This window comes from Mustela nivalis (genome assembly GCF_964662115.1).
Source record: "Mustela nivalis genome assembly, chromosome: 19".
NCBI classification, from domain to species: domain Eukaryota; kingdom Metazoa; phylum Chordata; class Mammalia; order Carnivora; family Mustelidae; genus Mustela; species Mustela nivalis.
In genome coordinates, this window is record NC_139038.1 from 27,530,186 (window position 1) to 27,550,563 (window position 20,378).

General features: G+C 47.8%; 2 protein-coding genes across 4 annotated transcripts in view; one reads left to right on the top strand and one right to left on the bottom strand.

The window, feature by feature from the left end:
- ABCC1 (ATP binding cassette subfamily C member 1 (ABCC1 blood group)) overlaps nt 1-20,378 on the bottom strand; it is a 318,947-nt gene that overhangs the window by 242,184 nt on the left and 56,385 nt on the right. The window lies entirely within an intron of this gene.
- Nucleotides 1-20,378, top strand: part of MYH11 (myosin heavy chain 11) — a 111,581-nt gene that overhangs the window by 55,767 nt on the left and 35,436 nt on the right. For 2 of the 3 annotated variants that reach the window (XM_082714962.1, XM_082714963.1), the window contains exons 5-14: nt 976-1,078; nt 2,613-2,633; nt 4,940-5,032; nt 6,256-6,319; nt 7,930-8,028; nt 10,769-10,912; nt 15,351-15,446; nt 16,947-17,065; nt 18,544-18,696; nt 19,588-19,761. In XM_082714962.1, the coding sequence (XP_082571088.1) occupies nt 976-1,078; nt 2,613-2,633; nt 4,940-5,032; nt 6,256-6,319; nt 7,930-8,028; nt 10,769-10,912; nt 15,351-15,446; nt 16,947-17,065; nt 18,544-18,696; nt 19,588-19,761 (1,066 nt within the window). The remainder of the gene's footprint in view (nt 1-975; nt 1,079-2,612; nt 2,634-4,939; nt 5,033-6,255; nt 6,320-7,929; nt 8,029-10,768; nt 10,913-15,350; nt 15,447-16,946; nt 17,066-18,543; nt 18,697-19,587; nt 19,762-20,378) is intronic. The other variant, XM_082714961.1, reaches the window with a different exon arrangement.

A 20,378-nucleotide genomic window follows, 5' to 3' on the forward strand; every position in this document is an offset into this window, starting at 1 on the left:
CTGAGATTATGAGCTGAACCGAAGGCAGAGGCTTTAACCCACTGAGCCACCCAGGCACCCCTTAGGAGTGCTCTTTTGAAAAGACTAAGAACACTAGGCTGTGCTAAACATATCAGTCATTGACACTTTAGCGTGAATTACTTCAGCCAGGTTTGTCTTCTGATACATGCCTCAGATAATTAGCTAGCCACCTTACAGTCAGCATGGGCTTTTCCAGGGGATGAAGGGACTTACATGGCTGGTAGGAAAACCCATAAGGGAAGCTTCTAACACTTTTATCTTAGGGGCTGGCATTCTAAGAGTTACCTGTTCCCTTCCTAGAAGGCTGCCCTTTGCCTGATCTTTCTGTCAACAAAGCTAATGTCTTAGAAGTAGACGATTTGCCAAGAAACTATTCTGTGTGGGACTATAATGATGGATTCATGTCATGTCACATGTGTCCAAACCCATAGAACATCCAGGACCTAGCGTGAACCTTAGTGTGAACTCTGGACTTCGGGTGACGATATGTTAGGGTATGTTCATCAATTATAACAAATGGACCACTGGTCGCGGGAGGTGTGTTGACTGTGGGGAAGGCTATACATGTTGAGAGACAGGCGGATAGAGGAACTCAGTGTATTTTCTGCTCAACCTTGTTGTGAACCTGAAACTGGCCTAAAAAAGTAAAGTATCTTAAGCAAAAAAGAGAAGATTCCAAATAGACCTAAGTTTGGACCTTGGTAGGAAAACTCAGTTTGTCTCTTTTACTCTTTTCATCTGAATCCTTTCCTGCATCCTCTCCGGGGGCAGGGGGGAGGAGGAGCGTACATTGAGGTGGCAGCCAGCCTCGGGTTTCAGGTCCAACGCAGCTCTGGGCCGGCAGCATGACCTTGGGCAAGTCGCTTCCCCGCTGGGAGCCTCATTTGTCCTACTGGGCGCTCTAGAACGAGGGTAAGGTTATTTTCAATGTCCTACTGTTCCCGTGTCTTTCAGAGGGGAGTCCGGAGCTGGGAAAACAGAAAACACCAAGAAAGTCATCCAGTACCTCGCCGTGGTGGCCTCCTCCCACAAGGGCAAGAAGGACACAAGCATCACGGTGAGTGCAGCCCCTGTTCAGTGGCCGAGCCCTAGCGCACAGGTCTCAGCTCCATGGAAAGACCCGGGTCCCTGTTTAACGGGTCCCTTGCCCAGCAACTCACAGGAGGGGTCTTTTTCCAGCTGGGTGGGTCCCTTGACTCTGGCCGATTCCTCACCTCAGCGATCAGCCTCCTGAGGGGTCCTGTTTCATGACTTGGGACAAGCCCTCTCCTGCCACCGTGAGGAGATTGCTTCACATCAGGGCCTCTCAGTAGCGGTACCGCTGTCATTCCGGACCAGATAATTCTCTGCTGTGGGGCTGCCTTAGACATTATAGGACTTTTAGCAGCATCCTGGTCTCTCCCCAACAAGATGCTCGTAGCAGCTCCTCTGCCAAGCTGTGACAGCCCCCCCCCCCAAAAAGTCTACAGGCATCTCCAGGTGTACTCTGGGGCACCCAGATTGAGAACCACCCTGTAAATCTCAGTAAACTGCCTAGGACTGAGACGTACCTGTCACTCCTCCACGTGCCCCTCTGACTGGGACCCCAGGGGATGGGAAGAACAACGTCCCTCAGCTATGGGCTTTGGCTCAGTGCAGTGACTGAGCATCGCCCAGATGCATCAGAGGATGGGGTCCAGCGAGGAGTCCGAGCGATGCTGTCCTTCTATTCACCAGACTTCTAGATGGGTGGGGAACAGAGATTGCTGCTAAATAACCATACAGATAAACCCACACTGACACAATCTGAGGACAAGAAGAGCAAGTTTCTAGAATCATCTCTCCTGGGGTCCATTCCTCTCTTCTTTGTCTTCTGTCTCACCCTGCCTCATCTGTCCCTCAGGAGGAGGGGACATGCAGTGGGGCTGCTTGAAGGACTTGTCAGTGCCTTTGTCTGAAGGTTTGGGGCTGGGGAGGTGGCAGCCTGGAGGCCTGAAGACGGCTTGGAGGGGCTCGTTTTCTAGACCTGCTAGATGGTTCTAGAACTGTCACAGAGGCAGCTTGTCTGGGCTGGGCACCATCTGGAGGGAACCCTTCCAACAAATGCAGGAAATCCAACTTTTCCAAACTGTGTCTGGCACAGTGTGTAGGAACACAAAAGCCTACGGTTAAGTTTACGCGGCCGTTAAACATGGCTTCCCGTTGCCTTCTCTTTCTCTGTAATAGTCAACCCAAGACATAATAATACCTAATAATGACTGACCTCCCCCAAGGGCCTACGATGGGCCGAGCCCTTTTTTCTCTGCTTCTGCAAACCTGTCTCCATCAATATCTCACTGATCTTGTTCCAAAGAGCCCACCTTGGCCCCAGGGACCAAAACTTTTGAAATGCCTGAGCGTCTAAGAAACTCTTAAAAGGAACGAGCTCAATGGGAAAGAATCAGAATCAGAGAAAAGTTGCCCTCGCCCCCAATTACCCTGGGGAGTCCAGGCTGTCTGGGGGAGGCAGCGGTGGGGCGGCGGGGATTGCTATCCCAATTCTCCAGCCCCGGACGTGGCGTGTGACTGGAATGACACTGACATTTGTTTTATACTGTATTGTTCAACTACAGCAAGGCCCAGCTCTTGCCTACGTGAGTAACTAAGAGTGTTTTCCTGGTGTGTACGGGGAGGCACGGAGTGTATTTAAATCTGCATGGTCCTTTTGCATCCACTGAGTCCTCTAGGTGATGGTAGAAGGGGCGGGGCCCCGAGTGGTCACAGCCCAAACCAACAGCTCACCAAAGTACCATCTGGTGGGGGTTCCAGCGCCAGCGTGGGGGGTGGGGGGCCCGCGTGCCTGCCGTGGGAGCCCCTTGGAATGCTCCAGGTTGTCCTCCAGCCCGGAATGGAAGTCCCTAGTTCAGAATGAATCCCTTCCCCCTCGCCCCCGCAACCCTTCCCACCAACGCATCCATCACCGGGTACCTCAAACTGGACCACCCTAGAGACATCTGGCCCACCTGGTTGAGTGTTTTAGGACCCCTCTGGCCCTGAAGCTTCCCTGGCTTGATTGACAGTCGGTTAATGGCACTGCTGTGGCATTCCTCCCTCCCTCGTCCCTGCCATCATGCCTACGTTTCTCCCCTGAGCCCTGTCCCTTGTGCACCAGTGTGTCCTCGTGCATGCGTGTGCAGTGCGTGTCTGTCTTTGCATGCCAGTTGCTCGACCCAAGGCTCCAGAAAAAGGAGACTTGGCGTTTGCGATGCACTAGCTTCGGTGGCATGGTAAGGCCCCAGCTATGCAACACCCAACGGGGTCCTGCCTGGACCTCTGCAGATGGGAACTCATCTCTAACGCAGAGCTTGAGGGGCTGGTGTATGGGTCCCTGTTCTAGAAGAGATCCTCAGAGGTCTTAGCATGTGCTGGGATCACACTCAGTCCATCTGAGTGAGATCCTGGGAGGCCGTGTCATGGATGGATGTCAGAAGGAGAATCAGGATTCTTATTTGAGATCTGCTCCTGTGTGACCCTGGCCAAGTCACTTAACATCTCTGAGCCAGTCTCATCATCCATCCAAGGGATGGTTAGAACCAGATGTCCATGTTTAACACTCTCCTGAGAAGAGAGTCCCATCTACTGGAATACTCTTGTTCTTAGCCAAAAAGGCTGAGAAGCGATACTGGAATTACCATTCTAGAAAGGGAACCTTTTTGGGGAGATGTTGGGATCCCAAGTTTGTGTTGACAGAAGTAATCCCTTTGGATTTCTTCCCACCAGGCAAGGAAAGTCCTTTGTCTTCCTTGCAGATTTCCACAGGTCCCAGTTAGGGGGATTCTGCTTATGCCCTGGGGATTTTCACAGAGGTGACACCTTCATTTCATCTTTGGGAGTTACAGAGGAGCAGAGCCTGTGAAGGAAATAAGAAGAAATAAGTAGCAGCTTCATGTCCCCTGGACAGCTACCCGTGATGCCCTCCTGGTGGACAGAGGCACGGGGGAGAGCTGTGCGCTCCTATTCCCTTCTAGAACTGTTCCCAGCTTCTTTTTAGCCCTGCCCTGCTGCCCTGAGGAAAGGGACAGGGAACTCAACAGAGGGAGCGTGGAGGAGACCCCAAGGTCCCAGGACTTCCCAGGGGAGGCCCAGAGGAAGAGCTTGGATGGGGAGGCCATTGAGCCAGTCTGCGGCCATCGTGTTTTGGGGCTAGGCAAAAGCAACTCATCACTTTCCTGGCATGACTTACCTCGTTGGCCCTTTCCTGCCACAATTAATCACATGACCGCATCTGTGCACAGGAGCTCCCTCAGAGGGGGCTGGGGGGGGGGTGCTGTGTACAGTCTCAGCTGCATTTAACCTGATGAATGGAGCTCAGGCAACCTGCTTTGAAGCTTTGTTCTGCAGTCAGTTAAGAGTATTCCCGGTGGGTTTTGTGCATTCTTTACTTGTCTTCCATAAAAAACTTCAGAAAAGTCCTGAGAGAAGAAAACTTGCAACTTAAAAAACCAAAATCACACTAAAACCATCAGGAGGAGGGCTGTGTGGTTAGCCTGAAAGACAGCTGCTTGTTAAATGTGAGCAGCAGCAGAACTGCCATGGACAGCAGCGCAGGTTGTGCACTGCACAGCTCCAAGGAGCACAATTCATTATGATACAAATGATGTCCTCAACCTTGTGCAGTGGTTGTCAGTGAAATGGCATTTCATAGATGAGCAAGCCCTGGTCAGAAAGTGGCCTTCCTAGGGAACAGATGCCCTAGCTATAAGAGAGCCTGGCCAGTTGCTTCTCTTCTGAAATCCTTGAGTAAATCTGGACCTTAGCATTGGAGTCTCAAACAGGGTAGGAGATAGGCGAGGAGAGGACCTGTAGGTTAAGGGCAGAATTTTGGGACGACCTCTGACTAGAGCAGAGCTGTCGTAGCCTGGGTTCCTCTCTCCACTAACTAGATGTGAATACATTTTAGGGTGAGCTGGAGAAGCAGCTTCTGCAAGCAAACCCGATTCTGGAGGCTTTTGGCAATGCCAAAACGGTCAAGAACGACAACTCTTCACGATTTGTAAGTAGCAAAACTCTTGTGGTGTCCTCGCCTGCCTGAGAATGCAGAGCCTGTGTATGGGGGGAGGTGAACCCTCGACAGCGCTGTGCTCATATCTTCAGTCCTGTCGTGACCTTACAAGGCTGCAAGGGCTCCTGCTACTCATTTTTTCCTTCCTTCAGATATTCATTGAGCACCTTTGGTATACTAGGCACCTGTAAGGCATTTGACATTTATTCAATAAATATTTACTGAGCACCTAGTAGGTGCTAGACACTTAATACTCATTCATGCATTCAGCCAAACACAAATTGAACACCCACTATGTAGTAGGCACGTACATCCTTTAGTGAGTATTTATTAGGCACCTACTGTGTCTCATCGTTCAAACACTGTTACATGCACCATCTCTTGCTTTTTTGTCGGCTCCATGGGTTTTTATGAAGCACCTGCAGGAGACCAGACGTGGAGCCAGGCTCACGTCTGGCTCAGCAAACGTGAATTGTAGCAAATGATTCAGAAGTGGTTCCAGCCTTCATGAGGCTTGTGGTCTAGTTGGGGAGTTGATGAAGGTATGTGAGGCGGAAAGTGCCACCTTCCCACATACGCTTCCCCAGACTCCAAGAGGCTCCGTTTCTCACTGGAGCCTCACTGGAGCCTCACGGGGGATGGAGAGCCCTGAAAGTGGGTGATTAATGATTCAAAGACCTGGTTCACCTGTCCCAAAGAGGAGGATTGATTTCCACCTGGATGAACTTGAGCCTGGTAGATCGTATCATGGTGGAACCTGCCTGCTTCTGGGAAGAGAGCAGGGAGGGAGCCCCCCAGCCACAACGCTTGCCACAAAACTGGCTTCCTCCTTACTTGTGGCTTCTCTTGGGAGCACTGTCCCATTGGGCAGGTCACACTACCGCTCTTGGCCTCAGCTTACCCACCTTTAAAATGGGGATAACCATGACCAGCAGAGGGGCATTGTAAGAGCCAAATGAAATTGATTTGCGAGTGTGTTTTATAAGTTCCTCTGTTGCTGCAAGGCTTAAAATCATCCCAGCTCAGCTGATGGTGGTTCCTTCTGACATGCTGACCTGTGAGGTTCTGAGCGTTTGCAAGAAACTGTCTGTCCTCCGCCGAGACCCTCAAATGCTGCCTGACCTCTCTCTCTTCACTTGCCTACAGTGCAGGGGTGAGGGGCTGAGGCTGGGGAGCCACCCCCAACCCCGTGAACTGCGTTTTCTTGTTGGCAGGGCAAATTCATCCGCATCAACTTTGACGTCACTGGTTACATCGTGGGAGCCAACATTGAGACATGTATCCTTTGCTGATCCTGGGTCACACGGGCCCTGCCCGGCATCCCACCTCCAGCCCCGAACCTGAGAGGTCCAGAAAGGTGGACGAGCTGCCCCTCTATCTCTGAGCTCCTGGGTTCCTTCCAGAACAGATCGGCCCTGGGGTTGTAGTCTTTGAACAGCAGGCACTGCAGTGTGGTTGTCGCACAAACATGAGTCCCAAATAGCCCACATTTGGTTCTGGGGTTGACCTCTCCTTAGCTGAGTGACCTCTGATGAGACAGTTCCACAAATTCCAGAATCCAGCGACTTCTGAAAACCGAAACTCAGCAGATGGTAACAGCTGCTGAGCCCACAAGAGGCTGTCTGTAGTCTCTCTAGTCCCCTTATGAGAACAGTGACAGGAGTATCCATGAGCTCTCTTAAAGACACTGAGGGTGTCCTATGCTACGCATACAGAACATCCACATTGGTCTGTCCAAAATCTAGCAAATTCTGAACCACTTCTGGCTTGAGCATTGGGAAAAGAGATTGTGGAACTTCTGGCATTTTGATGATTGTTAACCTTACACCAGGGTGGCGTGTGTTGAGCACTAGCCTGGGCCTTTGGCACATAGTATCTCATTTAATTCTGGCCCCGCTCTGAGAGGTGGAGAAGCGGTCTCTGCAGAGGGACCCAGCTGGGCCCGGAGCTTGTGCTGGAATGCCGCTGAGCAGGCCTTGGGCACTGGTGGCATTGAGCCAGTGGAATTCAGATTTTTCAGATGTAAAGGAACAGCTTCCTGCTTTGGAGGAAGCAGGCCCCACCACCAACCAGCCCAGCCTCTCTGTGCCCGCTATGGGCAGAACCCCCCACCATCTTGGGGCTGCATGGCCGGCCCATCCAGGGAAGAGTCTTACAGGCTTTTCTCAGACCCCTGCTCACTCTTCTCAGCTGTTCATTTATTATGTTCATGGCGAGTCCCAGACAGAGACCCTCCCTCTGGTCTCAGCTTCTGCCTTTCAGATCCGCAGCTGGCATAGTGCGTAGCCTGGCCAGCAGCCCCTGTGCCACCTGGGAGCTTGTAAGAAATGCAGGCCGTGGGCCCTACCCCAGACCCATAGACTCAGAGCGTTAGGGACGGGCCAGCCCCTTGGATTTTTAACAAGCCTTCTAAGGATGCACAGTTGGAAGTGGACTGGGACAGCGGAGGTGACTGTGAGGCTAAAATTTAGGGCTCCAGGAAGGCAAGCACTGCTACCTTTGCAGGGCACAGGTGGGTCTGCCCTAACATCCTGCCACATCGCACTTATGGAAGAAGAAATCCACCTGGTACAACAGCCCAGCCACCTGTGCGCCCTCCCCCACAATCTGGGACCCCTGCGGTCTCCGTGGCACACCGAAGTGGAATGGCTTCTCTCCTTTAATGAGTTAGGGGTGGGTTTGCATTCTTTTTGCGTGCTCTTGGAAAATGACTTCCTTCCCTGACCCTCGGTGTCCCTATTGTGTTTACTTCCTTGGATAGTTTGTAAGGCTTAAGTGAGATCTCCTCTCCTGCTGTTGGTGAGACAGAGATGGGAGAGGAAAGATAGGTTCTGGCAAGGGGAACACCTGTGATACCCCCAGAATCCCTAACTCCTCCCCCAAACCAGATCTGCTGGAGAAGTCGCGGGCGATTCGCCAAGCCAGAGACGAGAGGACGTTCCACATCTTTTATTACCTGATTGCTGGAGCCAAGGACAAGATGAAAAGTAAGTGACCTGTGAGAATGCATCACTGGCGGTGGGGTGGGTGATGGGGTTCAACCACCCCATTCATCACGACCCAGGGTTAATAGATTGGCTATTAAACCAGAGCCTCAGATGCTGTCCAGGGAATAAGTAACTTGGGGTGGCAGGAGTGTAATTCCTCATCTCCTTTTGGTGAGCTGAAACCTAGCCTTGGCTACCTGCTAAGCCACATTCTCTAACACAGGGTTGCATCTAGCAGGTCGAAGGGAGGCCTTTATCTCAGCTGCCCCCAAACACCTGCCTTTAGGAACAAAGCTGCCTGAATAATTAGATCCATATTTATCCATCCACTTATGAAACTTTATCACATATTAATATGCATGAATTTTAAAAATCAATTACTGTCAAAAGGTTTATAATAAAAACACCATTCCCTGTTCACCCTTTTTCTAATTCCTACCTTACCCTATAGTACTCCTTTTCTCTCTTTTAGCTGTTCCTTCTGTACTTACCAATATCTCTCTATTTAACAGCTTAATATAGATGATCTATAACATAGGCTTGTATATACTGTATGTCATATATAGGCTGTTATATGTTCTGAAACTCCAGTAATTTACTCTTAAAAGAATATATAAATCACATAGCTGAAAGGAGGAATATATACATATTATAGTCTAAATTCTAGTAATAATTTTAAGATTAACATTTTATGAGAGCAATACAAACTTTGCTTCCCATCATTTTGGGGGCCCAGGGTTAGTGATTTTGCTTAAGAAATTTATCCAAGAGATGTGTGCGCTGGTATCAAGGTGATGAGGTGTAGTGCAATGTTATGCCACTAGGGGGAGACCTCACTCACTCTTAAATCCTGACGCTTGGCGGTCTGGAGCTTATAATAGGGTCTGAAGTAGAGTAGTTTTGAATAAAAGGGGGCGATGCTGAACAGATGTTGTACACTGGAAATTAGGTAAGTTATCAGTTACCGTGCGGGACATTATGAGGTGGCCCAGGGAGAAACATGTCTATCTCTCCACTCTTTGGAACCAAAGTCAATAGTTTGCTTGTTTGGTGATCTGGGTTCCAGGTTTGTGCTCTGTCTCTAGTCTTCAAACAACTGGGCAAGGATAAAGCTAACTCCTAAAATTCCTCGGGGCCATTTTTATTCTTGATGCTAGATCTGGAGAGAGAGGATCAAACATTTGTAAGTTTACCCAGAGTCTGGATAATGCAATCTTGGTCAAGACCCAAATCCTTGTGAATTTAATCAGGCATCATGGCTAACCCAAAGGCTGGAGTTAACTGGTTTCTTGGGTCAGTTTAACCTCAGGCACTTTCCAAGTGACTTGACCCATAAAAGACCTTTGTTCAAAAAGAAAACTATCTCATTGACTTTTCTCCAAAACCACAGTCAAATCCAGCCTCATTAAAGATTGTTCTGGAAGAGGACACTTGTTGAATTGTAGGGTGTGCTAAAAGCAGATAGCACAAGAAAAAGAGAAGCAGTTATAAATGGGAGAGGGGATGAACAAGAGCGGAAACAAAATGTAACCATAGAATACCACTTTACAGAGAGCTATGTTTCCTGTTCCAAACAGGGAGTTGGCAAATGTTGCCACTAAAGGGACTGATGGCAAATATTCTAGGTTTGGGGGACCATATGGGTTCTGTCGTAGCTACTCAAATCTGCCTGCCCCTGTAACATGAAAGCTGCCACAGAAAAGAGACAAGGAAATGGGAGTGGGATCGTTTCTAATGAAACTTTATTTGTAAAAACAACCAGGAGGCACGCCTGGGTGGCTCAGTCGTTAAAGCGTCGGGTCATGATCTCAGGGTCATGGATCAGCCCCACATCTGGCTCTCTGCTCAGCAGGAAGCCTGCTTCTCCTTCTCCCACTCTCCCCGCTTCTGTTCCCTCCCTCACTGTGTCTCTCTGTCAAAATAAATAAATTAATTAAATAACATCTTTAAAAAAAAAACCCAATAGACTAGATATGATAAGAGAGCTAAATCTTTATCCACCATTCCAGGTGATGGATTGATAATATCTCATTTTGAAATATTCAGAACTAGGTTATTATAGATGATATCTAAATATAACATTAAAATTTGTATAAACCTATATAATATATGACATATAGTGTATACAAGCCTATGCTATATATAATTTATATTAAGCTGTTAAATAGATAGTGGTAAGTACCAGAAGGAACAGCTAAAAGAAAGAAAAGCAGTACTATAGGGTAACGTAGGAATTGGAAAAAGGGTAAACAGGGAATGGTGTTTTTATTATAAACCTTTTGACAGTAATTGATTTTTAAAATTCATGCATATTAATGATGCGATAAAGTTTTGTTAAGTGGATGGATAAATACGGATCTAATTATTCAGGCAGCTTTGTTCCTAAAGGCAGGGTGTTTGGGGGCAGCTGAAATAAAGGCTTCCCTTCGTCCAGCTAGATGCAACCTTGTATCAGGGGATATGGCTTAACAGGTGGAACTAAGACTAGGTTTCAGCTACCAGGTACCTTGGGGCAGTGCACAACCTGCACCACGTTATGAGGCTGGTGATGGCTGGTGATGTCTTCTGTGTGACAGAGTAAAAGGAAGGTTTTAAATTGTACAAGTCTCAGGAAAGGGAACAAATTTAGTGATTCTGCTTAAGAAATTTATCCAATTTATCCAGACCCTTCACCAGGTTCCTGCCTCTCATGTTCAAAGTCCATCTTCCTGACCACCATCCCATCTTTGTCTCCTTCTAGATGACTTGCTTTTGGAGGGCTTCAACAACTATACATTCCTCTCCAATGGCTTTGTGCCCATCCCAGCTGCCCAGGATGACGAGATGTTCCAAGAAACCTTGGAGGCCATGGCAATTATGGGCTTCAATGAGGAGGAACAGCTGTGTAAGTCTTCATGCCTTGAGACTGGAGGCTGGTGAGGGGACCTAGAGTCATGGCCACCAGAATTAGTTAGAGGTTCTTCTCTGGTTGGGACAGATTTCTGCTTGCTGGATTCTCTCCATATCCTTAAAAAAAAAAAAAAAAGAAAAAGGAACGAAGGAAAATTAATATTACCTTAAGTGGCTTATTGGTGTTTTAGAAAAGTGGCTTCATATGTTAGACTCTTTCAGTTATAAGCAACCGGAATTGGCATAAGCAAAAAGGGAAATGATCCACTTACAGAGCCGAAAAGTTCAGGGATAGGGGTTTCAGTACAGTGGGTTATGTGGACTCAAAGGATATCTCTAGAACCTGGTCTGTGAGCAGTATTGTCTTTAGGTGGGCTGCCATTTCTTGGCAGCAAAATGGCTGCTGAGGCTCCAGCCCTTACGTCCTTTGGGTTTATGTCCAGCAAAGTAGACTGGATTCCTTGTCTGAGTCCCTGGATGGAGTTCCATTGACTCTTACTGGTTGGCTTAGGTTGATATGCATATTCCTGAGTTATTCACAATGATCCCAGGAAAGTTCTGAGTGGCTTATGTTATCGTCTCTGTTCCATGCTGGAGCTGGAGCTGGAGAGGACGTTGGCCTTCTTAAGAATATACGGGCCCAGGATGGGCAGGGGTTTGGGGAGTAACTGAGGTGAGGGGCTTACTTGGATTCTTCCTGGAAAGTGCGTTCTGGTCATAGACCCATGTTGATCAATATCACCGACCAATGACCAAGAAACACATTTAATTCTGAGACCAAGAAAGCTCAGAGATCATCTTGGTTTCCACACTGTGCTTTAAGAAATACTTGTCCTGAGGCGCCTGGGTGGCTCAGTGGGTTAAGCCTCTGCCTTCGGCTCAGGCCATGGTCTCGGGGTCCTGGGATGGAGCCCCGCATCAGGCTCTTTGTTTGGTGGGGGGCCTGCTTCCCCCTCTCTGCCTGCTTGTAATCTCTCTCTCTGTGTCAAATAAATAAATAAAATCTTAAAAAAAAAAAAAAGAAGAAGAAGAAGAAATACTTGTCCTTCTGGGTTAGACGTGCCCCAGTGTCCAAGGTTAATCTCTTTTGGGAACACTAGGACACGGTTGTGGAAAATTTTTCTTCGTTCCCACGCCCACACCCCTTTGGAGCCCCAGAATCGTGCTAAGGTTGCTGAAATGCAGTCTAGAGGGCAGCTTCCCTCGAGATAACTGGGGGCCCAGAAAAAGCAGACTCCATGGGCCAGTGGACAAATGGGTGGTGTTTGTGGATTTTAGCCAGAGCCCCACAGCAGAATCCGGGGTAACAGCATCCCTTCCTGAATGGCATGGGCTCTCTCAGAAGGATTTATTTTATTTGGGACATGAGTCATTTTTACTTCTAATCTTTGCTTTAAACACACACACACACATTAAGTACTGTGTGCCAAGCATTTGCTAATGCCTCTTTAAAAAAACAAAAAGGCACCAAGATGTCCAGTGTTAAATAACAAAAACCAGAAATGTTGATCAGCAAGGATTTATTCAATTATTATTTGGCTTTGAGAAAGAAAACAATTGCTTTCTCTATTGTTTTAGAACCACAGGCACTTGGGGAAATATTTCTAATATATTTAAAGTGAAGACATCAGGAGATAAAGCAATATGCTAAGTGCTTTATATGCCTTATTTAACATCAGAAGAACCCAGCGATGTGGCCATTGTTATCCCCAATCTGCAGATGAGACTACTGAGGCCCAGAGAAGTGAAGAAACTTGCCCAGGGACAAGCAGCGTGTTGCTGGTGGAGCTGGGACTCCCTGTTTTGTCTCAGCGACACCCAAGCCTCATTGTGTGATTCTCTGTGCTCTGTGTTTGTGTGTGGAAAGGTGGTTTTTGTCCTTGATCTCAGGGTCCTGGGATCAAGTCCCTCATCAGGCTCTCTGCTCAGCGGGGAGCCTGCTTCTTCCTCTCTCTCTCTCTGCCTGCCTAAATTTACTTAAACCCTTTCCAAAATCCGTGTCAGAACCAGGGTATGGAAATCAAGGCTAGAAGGAGCCCAGTGTATTCTAAAATGTGGACTGGTATCCTTATCAGGACCGGTGGAATCCCACTGTGAGAAGTTGATCCTTTTCTCTGTTCCTTTTTAATTCTAACGACTTAAAGGAAGAGAGCAGAAGCTTGGCACCCATTAGGTCCTCAACCCCTCTCTGGTCCTTGTGCATCTCCCGCTTTCACCACATAGAGCAGCCCCCGGGGCCCAGCATCTTGCTAGAATTTGATTAATATCCCACCTCCTCCCCTGGAAATTTTTGGTTCTCAGAGCTCAAGAGAGGGAACACTGCTGCCACCTAGTGTTTGGAGACCAGGAATGCTTCTAAACATCCTATAGGGATACATGGAACAGCACGAACAGCGCCCCCACCCTCCCCCCACCCCGCGCCTCCTGCAAAGATTTATCTGGTCCCAAACTTCAGCAGTGCCAAGGTTGAGACCTCCTGAAGGACACTCCTTCCCTGGGCCCTGTGAGCACTTCAGCAATCCTTAGCTTAAACTTAGAGTTGAAAAACTATTAGTATTATACTTAGCAGTTGACAAAGCCCCTCTGCCTTACTTGTTTCCCATCAGGAGAAGCTCTACCCTTCTGGGGAGGAAGGGTTTCTGCAGTAGTGAGTGGGAGCAGATGGGTGGGTGCTCAGTAAACTGGGCCTTCGTCCTGTTGAGCTGGGCCAGAGTCCCTGAGGTGGGAGGGCAGCTGTTGCGAAGGGCTGGCACCCCAAGGTTGGCCTGAAGAACCAGAGGAGGTTGGGATCTCAGGCTTTGTTTGCAGAACTCGGTGATTTCTTCTTGGAAGCCAGAACCCTGGGGGATTTGCATATGTGTTCTACTAAAGGCAAGCACCCAGCTTTCCATCCTCCACCTTTCCATCTGTCAACACCATCAATTAGCCCATTTATTCGTCAACCCACTGGTCATCTATCCATCCTCAACCACCCACCATCCATCTACTGGTCCAGCCATTGATTTGTCCATCTTCCTCTCTTCCTTCCTTCCATGCATCCCCGATCATCATGGACCATCCACGCGTCCTTCCATCCTGCAACCTCTTTCCAACTTCCCTCCCTCCCCATGTGTGTCTGGACCCTGAAGGAGGCTTTGAGAATACAGAGATGATAGGACACTCCCCCACTCTCCAGTAGCTCACAGTCTTGTGGGGATGTCAGACGTAGGAGCCATTTTAACGGTAATTTTAGTTAGTTAGTTAGTTAGTAGTGTTCCAAGGGTCTGGGAACACATTGTTTTACCTGAAGACTCTTGGATAACAAGTAGGAAAAAGTTTCCCCCTTCTTGATCCTAAGCATAAGTATCTTTTATTCTCAGCCAGACAATATTAAGAAGGACGGGGATTGTTGTTTTGCTTTGTTTCATTTCTTACTTTTTAAATATCTTTTTTTAAAAGATTTTATTTTATTTATTTGACAGAGAGATCACAAGGAGGCAGGCAGAGAGAGAGGGGGGAAGCAGTCTCCCCGCTGAGCAGAGAGCCCGATGCGGGGCTCCATCCTAGGACCATGAGATCATGACCCGAGCCGAAGGCAGAGGCTTAACCTACTTAACCCACCCAGGCGCCCCTTTAAATATCTTTTATTGACATATAATTTACATTTAGGAAATTGTGTATATTATAAGTACACTGTTTGATTAATTTTGAGAGACTGAACATACCTGTGCTCCTCACACCCATTTAAACTAAGAGAACACCAACAGCCCCCCCCGAAGTTTCCCATAGCCTTTCTAGTAGTTTCTCCCAATCAAGGTTAACCATTATCCTGACTTCTAACAGCATAATTTTCCCTGTTCTTGAACTTTCTGTTAGTAGACTTACATACTGATGTTCTTGTTTGTATTTGGCGCCTTTTGCTAAGCATTTGCGAGATACAACAGTTTTACTGTTGTCAGTCATTCATTCTCCTTGCTGTAGAGTAGGGGTTGACAAACATTTTCTGTAAGCAGTCAGATAATATAATATATTGTGGATCATATGATCTCTGTTGCAACTGTTCAGCTCTGTCCTTGTAGCATCAAACAACTACTGACCATATACAAATGAATGTTTGTGGCTGTGTTTCAATAAAACTTTATTTACAATGGCAGACAGTGGGCCAGAATTGGTGAATGGGTTGGTCCAACCCCTGCTGCGCAGTATTCCTAGATAACATAAGATTTTTAGCAACCATCTGAATATATTCTGCTATCCCCAGCCAGGTTTTCTACAGTGTTAGCAGGGAATTAGGTTAGTTTGCCTTTTTCCTAGACTTAGGAGCTCAGAACTGAGTCTTTTTGGGAGAAAGACGTAAGTTGGCTCTAAGGTCCCTGATAACTTTGGGACTCTAAACCTCCAGAGCACCTTGGCATTGACATTTGTGTCTCATCTGCCCTTCTCCTCTTACCCAGCTATACTGAAGGTGGTGTCGTCTGTCCTGCAGCTGGGAAATATCGTCTTCAAGAAGGAAAGAAACACAGACCAGGCATCCATGCCAGATAACACAGGTTCTTCTTGCCTTTTCTCAATAATTGACAACTTGTGGGATGGGAAGTTCCCACATAAACAGCAAATATTTGTATTGCAAGCTATATAATTTTATAATACATTGTATGTTCTTTGCAATATTTGGAAAGTAATTACAATTTGTAAATATTGGTTGTTCATATGAAATTCCAGTTCAACAAGCATCCTGTATTTTTTTTTTTTCCTAAAATTGACAGCCTTACCTGCAAATAAGCAGTGTTTTGTATTATGGAAAGGTTGCAAGGTTACCCCCTTGCTTGTGGGGGCCTGAGCCAAAAGGGTGATTTAAGCCCCTGGCTTGTCCACCTGTTGTCGGTGTGCCACTGGCGTGGGCTGTATATTGTGTTGCTTTCCGAAGCTCCTGGAACTTCCCCTTCATTGCACCTGTTGTGTTTCTCATGGGGTACACTCCAAAATACGGCAAGTGAAAAGACTTCTCTCACCAAGGAGAAAACTTCAGGGAACGACAAACCAAAAGCCCCCATTCAAAGCGACGGGACAAAATCCTAAAATCACACTGTGTATCAACTGTCACACACGTGCAAACCATCAGGCACCGCTAGAGGTCGCACGGAGGAAGCGTCATGGAACCTCAACCTTTTGAGGAAAAGGTTTAAAATGCAGATATTCAATAATATAACAAGAGTCCCCCCTCCAGGATGGACACTTGTGAATATGTTCTAATACCATTTTGTCTTTCAAATGAAACCGAGTAGCTGACAGGGACGTCCCCTTGGCCTCCCAGCGGGATTCTATTCTCCTCCTCCAGCCTCAGCAATAGCGCCCCCTAGTGTGACAACCAAAAATCTCTCTGATTACTGCCAAATGTGCTGTGGGAGCAAAATCATCCCCAGTTGCGAGCATTGGCTGGTCTAGAGAGAGAGAAAATGAGAGTTGTTCCTTTACCTGCTGGTGGGAACTCATCCTGTGAAAATACCACGATTTATTTGTTCATTTCCATATTAGTGGACATTTCAGTTTTTTCCAGTATTTTTCCAACACAAAGAATGATGCAACACACATCTTGGCTCAATGGGACACATCTTTATTGGTAGCTGGCCAAATGCTGGGCATTTGATGTGCCTTACCTCATTTAAGTGCATTGACATCCCAACAAGGTACCAGGGGGCCCATTCTTTTTACAAGCTGAAAAAAGTAAGACTCTAGGAACTGAAATGGTTTTTCCAAAATCACGTGGTTAGGAAGTGGGAAAGGGGCAAGGGCTTGGACTTAGAACTGTCTGACCCTAAGCCCCTCCTTGAGGGCATACTTCCATCCCACCTCTTAGCAAAACACTGGGGATGAGGTCACCAACGACAGCAGTTTTCAGGACTCTTTCATGCTATGTTCACTACCGTCATGCTCCATTTCTCTAAAAATATCCGATGTACACATAGATCATAAATATCTCATGTGATGGGCCTCCCTTCCTAAGCCTTCTCTTTTGTGATGCTCTTAATATGCTTTTTTCCTCCATCCAGCTGCTCAGAAGGTTTGTCACCTCATGGGAATTAATGTGACAGATTTCACCCGGTCCATCCTGACTCCACGTATCAAAGTTGGGCGGGATGTAGTACAGAAAGCTCAGACAAAAGAACAGGTAATGATACAATTGCTGTTGATTTTTGCATGTGAAATGACTTCTGTGCTTGCCTTTTATTGCTGCAGAATCATCCATCCTTCCATCCATCCATCGTTCATCCATCCATCCATCCATTCGTTCGTCCATCCATCCATCCATCCATCCATCTGTCCATCCATCCTTCCATGCATCTATTTATCCATGCATCCATTCATCGATATATACATACATCTGTTCATCCATCAATGCATCTTTCCGTCCATCTGTTCATCCATCTATTCATCCATCTGTCTGTCCACCCGTTCATCCATCCATCTGTCCATCTATCCATTCATCCATCCATTCATCCATCTGTCTATCCATTCATGCATCCATCCATCTGTTCATTGAACAGTCCATCCATCCATCCACCCATTCATCCATCAATCCCTCTGTCCGTCCATTCATCTGTCTATCCATCCATCTATCGTTCATCCATCCGTCCATCCATTCATCCATCCATCCATCTGTTCATCCATCCTTCCATCTGTCCATCCATCCATCCACTCGGTTCATCCATCCATCTGTCTGTCCATCCATTCATACATCCATCCATCCATCCATCCATCTATCCATTCATCCATCTACCCATTCATCTATCCATCCATCTATCCATTCATCCATCCACCCATTCATCTATCCATCCATCTATCCATTCATCCATCCACCCATTCATCCATTCATCCATCCATCCATCCATCTGTCCATCCATCCGTTCATCCATCCATCTGTCCGTCTGTCCATCCATCCATCCATCCATCCATCTGTCCATCCATCTGTCCATCCGTTCATCCATCCATCTATCTGTCCATCCATCCATCTATCCATCCTAACTTATTTTCGCTGACTTCTGCCTTTGTTAGACTTTATACTGCTGATGATCCCTCAGTGGGAAGTGTCCATCCATCCAACCATCCATATGTTCATCCATCCATTCAGTCATCCATGTATCATCTATTCATCTTTTCATCCATCTGTCCATTTCTTTATTCCTCATCCATCCAATACTAGAATATTCAAAGTCCCATATCAGGTTGTGAAGATCCAGTACTGAACAAGAGCAGCACAGTACCGCACTCACGATCTCATCTTGATCGCTTAGTTGTACATTCAAGGTTAGACCTAAAAGATATGTTTTTGAAAATGACTGTGTACCCTTTCTAGAGGCAGCACTGACCACTTCTAAATGGTCCCTCTGATGCAACAGACTCTCCTCAGTGCCAGCTCCCCTGATAGGAAGTATTTAATTAGGCACACAGTTATTCCTTAGGTCTGGCCACTCAATTCCTTACTGCCACTTTTCTACTGGGTGTAGAGATGGTGTAATTTCCTTTTTTTGTTTATTTTTAAAGGACTGATTATGGGTAGGAGGGGAATAAAAGTCTGAGCTGCTCACCAGGCTTATCTGAAAATGTGGCCCACTGGAGATGACCATGTTCCTTCACTTGTCTCCACAGGCAGACTTTGCCATAGAGGCTCTGGCCAAGGCCATCTATGAACGTCTTTTCCGCTGGATACTCACCCGTGTGAACAAAGCCCTAGACAAGACCCACCGGCAAGGGGCTTCATTCCTGGGGATCCTGGACATTGCTGGATTTGAGATCTTTGAGGTACAGCTTGGTGGGATCCTGATAGCCCTGGTCTTGACTCTTTGGAATGAAGTCTCCTTTGGAGAAGCCATTATTTCAGAGAAGGGCAGGCAGATAACTACTTAGACTAGGAGGCTGTCTAGCTAAGGTTACACCCTCGAGGGTGTAAGAAATGTACTGGTTTGTGAAACTGAGAAGGCCAGAGCTTCAGCTGGGTCCAACAGGCAAGACCTGATCTCTTCCACCTCTCTCCCTCTCTCTCTTTCTTTCCCACCTCTACATTGGTTCTGTTCTCAAGCTGGTTTTCCCCTCAGGGTGGCAGAATGGCTGCCACAGCTCTAGATTGCCTTTTGGCAACCTCAGAAATTCTGACCAGCCGCAACTGCTCCCAACAGTTGTAAGCAAAATCTTCCAGTTGAGTCTCACTCCCTCTCACTCCCTTGAGCTGGGCCAAGCCCTGTCTTCAGGGTCTTGCTGTACTTCTTGTAATGGGGATATGACTACTAGATCCCACACCCACAGACTAGAGGGACGATCCCAGTGAAAGGGAAGGTCTGGAGATGGACAGATAGTCTGAAACACATCTACGAGAGAATCACTCCTTCTCTGAGTTTCATCATCCCCATCTGTGCATTGGGGGGGGTGATGAAGGACCCTGCGTAGTTGTTCTATGCATACATCACTGCACAGCTGAAGGAGATAAGCATCCTCAAAACAGCATGTGTGGGGGCCCCCTGGCGTGAGAAGAGCCAGTCCCGTGAACTCTAGGCAGCCTTTGTTGGGACTCAGCCTGCTCTGGACTCTGGTACACAGACTGCCAGCCACGGCGCTCTCTCGGGGCCGAGCTACCCTGGGTGCCCTGTCCTCTGACCAAGACGCTCACCGGGCCTCCCCGCTGTTGCGCACACTCAGGTGAACTCGTTCGAGCAGCTGTGCATCAACTACACCAACGAGAAGCTGCAGCAGCTGTTCAACCACACCATGTTCATCCTGGAGCAGGAAGAGTACCAGCGGGAGGGCATCGAGTGGAACTTCATCGACTTCGGGCTCGACCTGCAGCCCTGCATCGAGCTCATCGAGCGGCCGGTGAGGGCCCACATCACACTCGCATGCGTGTGTGGCCTCCTTCGGCTGTGGCACGTGGACCCTGCCCTCGCCCCACGGGTGCACGGCTTCCCCCGCCACCGAGTCCTTGTGAACTCGATCACACTGTCCCTTAGCCCACATTTGGTTCTCAAAGGTACTTTCTTTTTAAAAATTTCTCTTCCCCACTGCTCCTCCCGCCTCCTTCCCTTGCGCTCCCCTTCCCCCTCCCTTCTTTAGCATTCCTTCCCCTCCATTCCCTTCTCTCCCCTCCCCCCTCTTCCCCTGTCTCAATCATTCATCCCCAAAGGCAAGGGTCTTTGTTTTGTCTGCTCATGTACCCCTAACCCCTAGAACCACGCCCACAGTAGGCACCCAAGCAACAATCGTTGAATGACTGTGTACTAAGCACCTGCTCTGTGCCGGGCCCCCTCTTCAGGGGCTGGGAATGTAACCACGGACCGGATGGACCTAGTCCCTGGCCTCCTGAAGGAGCAGACATGAAGCCAGACAAATCCGCTAAAAGCTCTGATAGGGCCTATGTGGGGAAACCATTCAGGGAGGCCGGCTTTGGATACAGCAGTGAAGAAACGCTCAGAGCGCCTGGCCAGCTCGGTCAG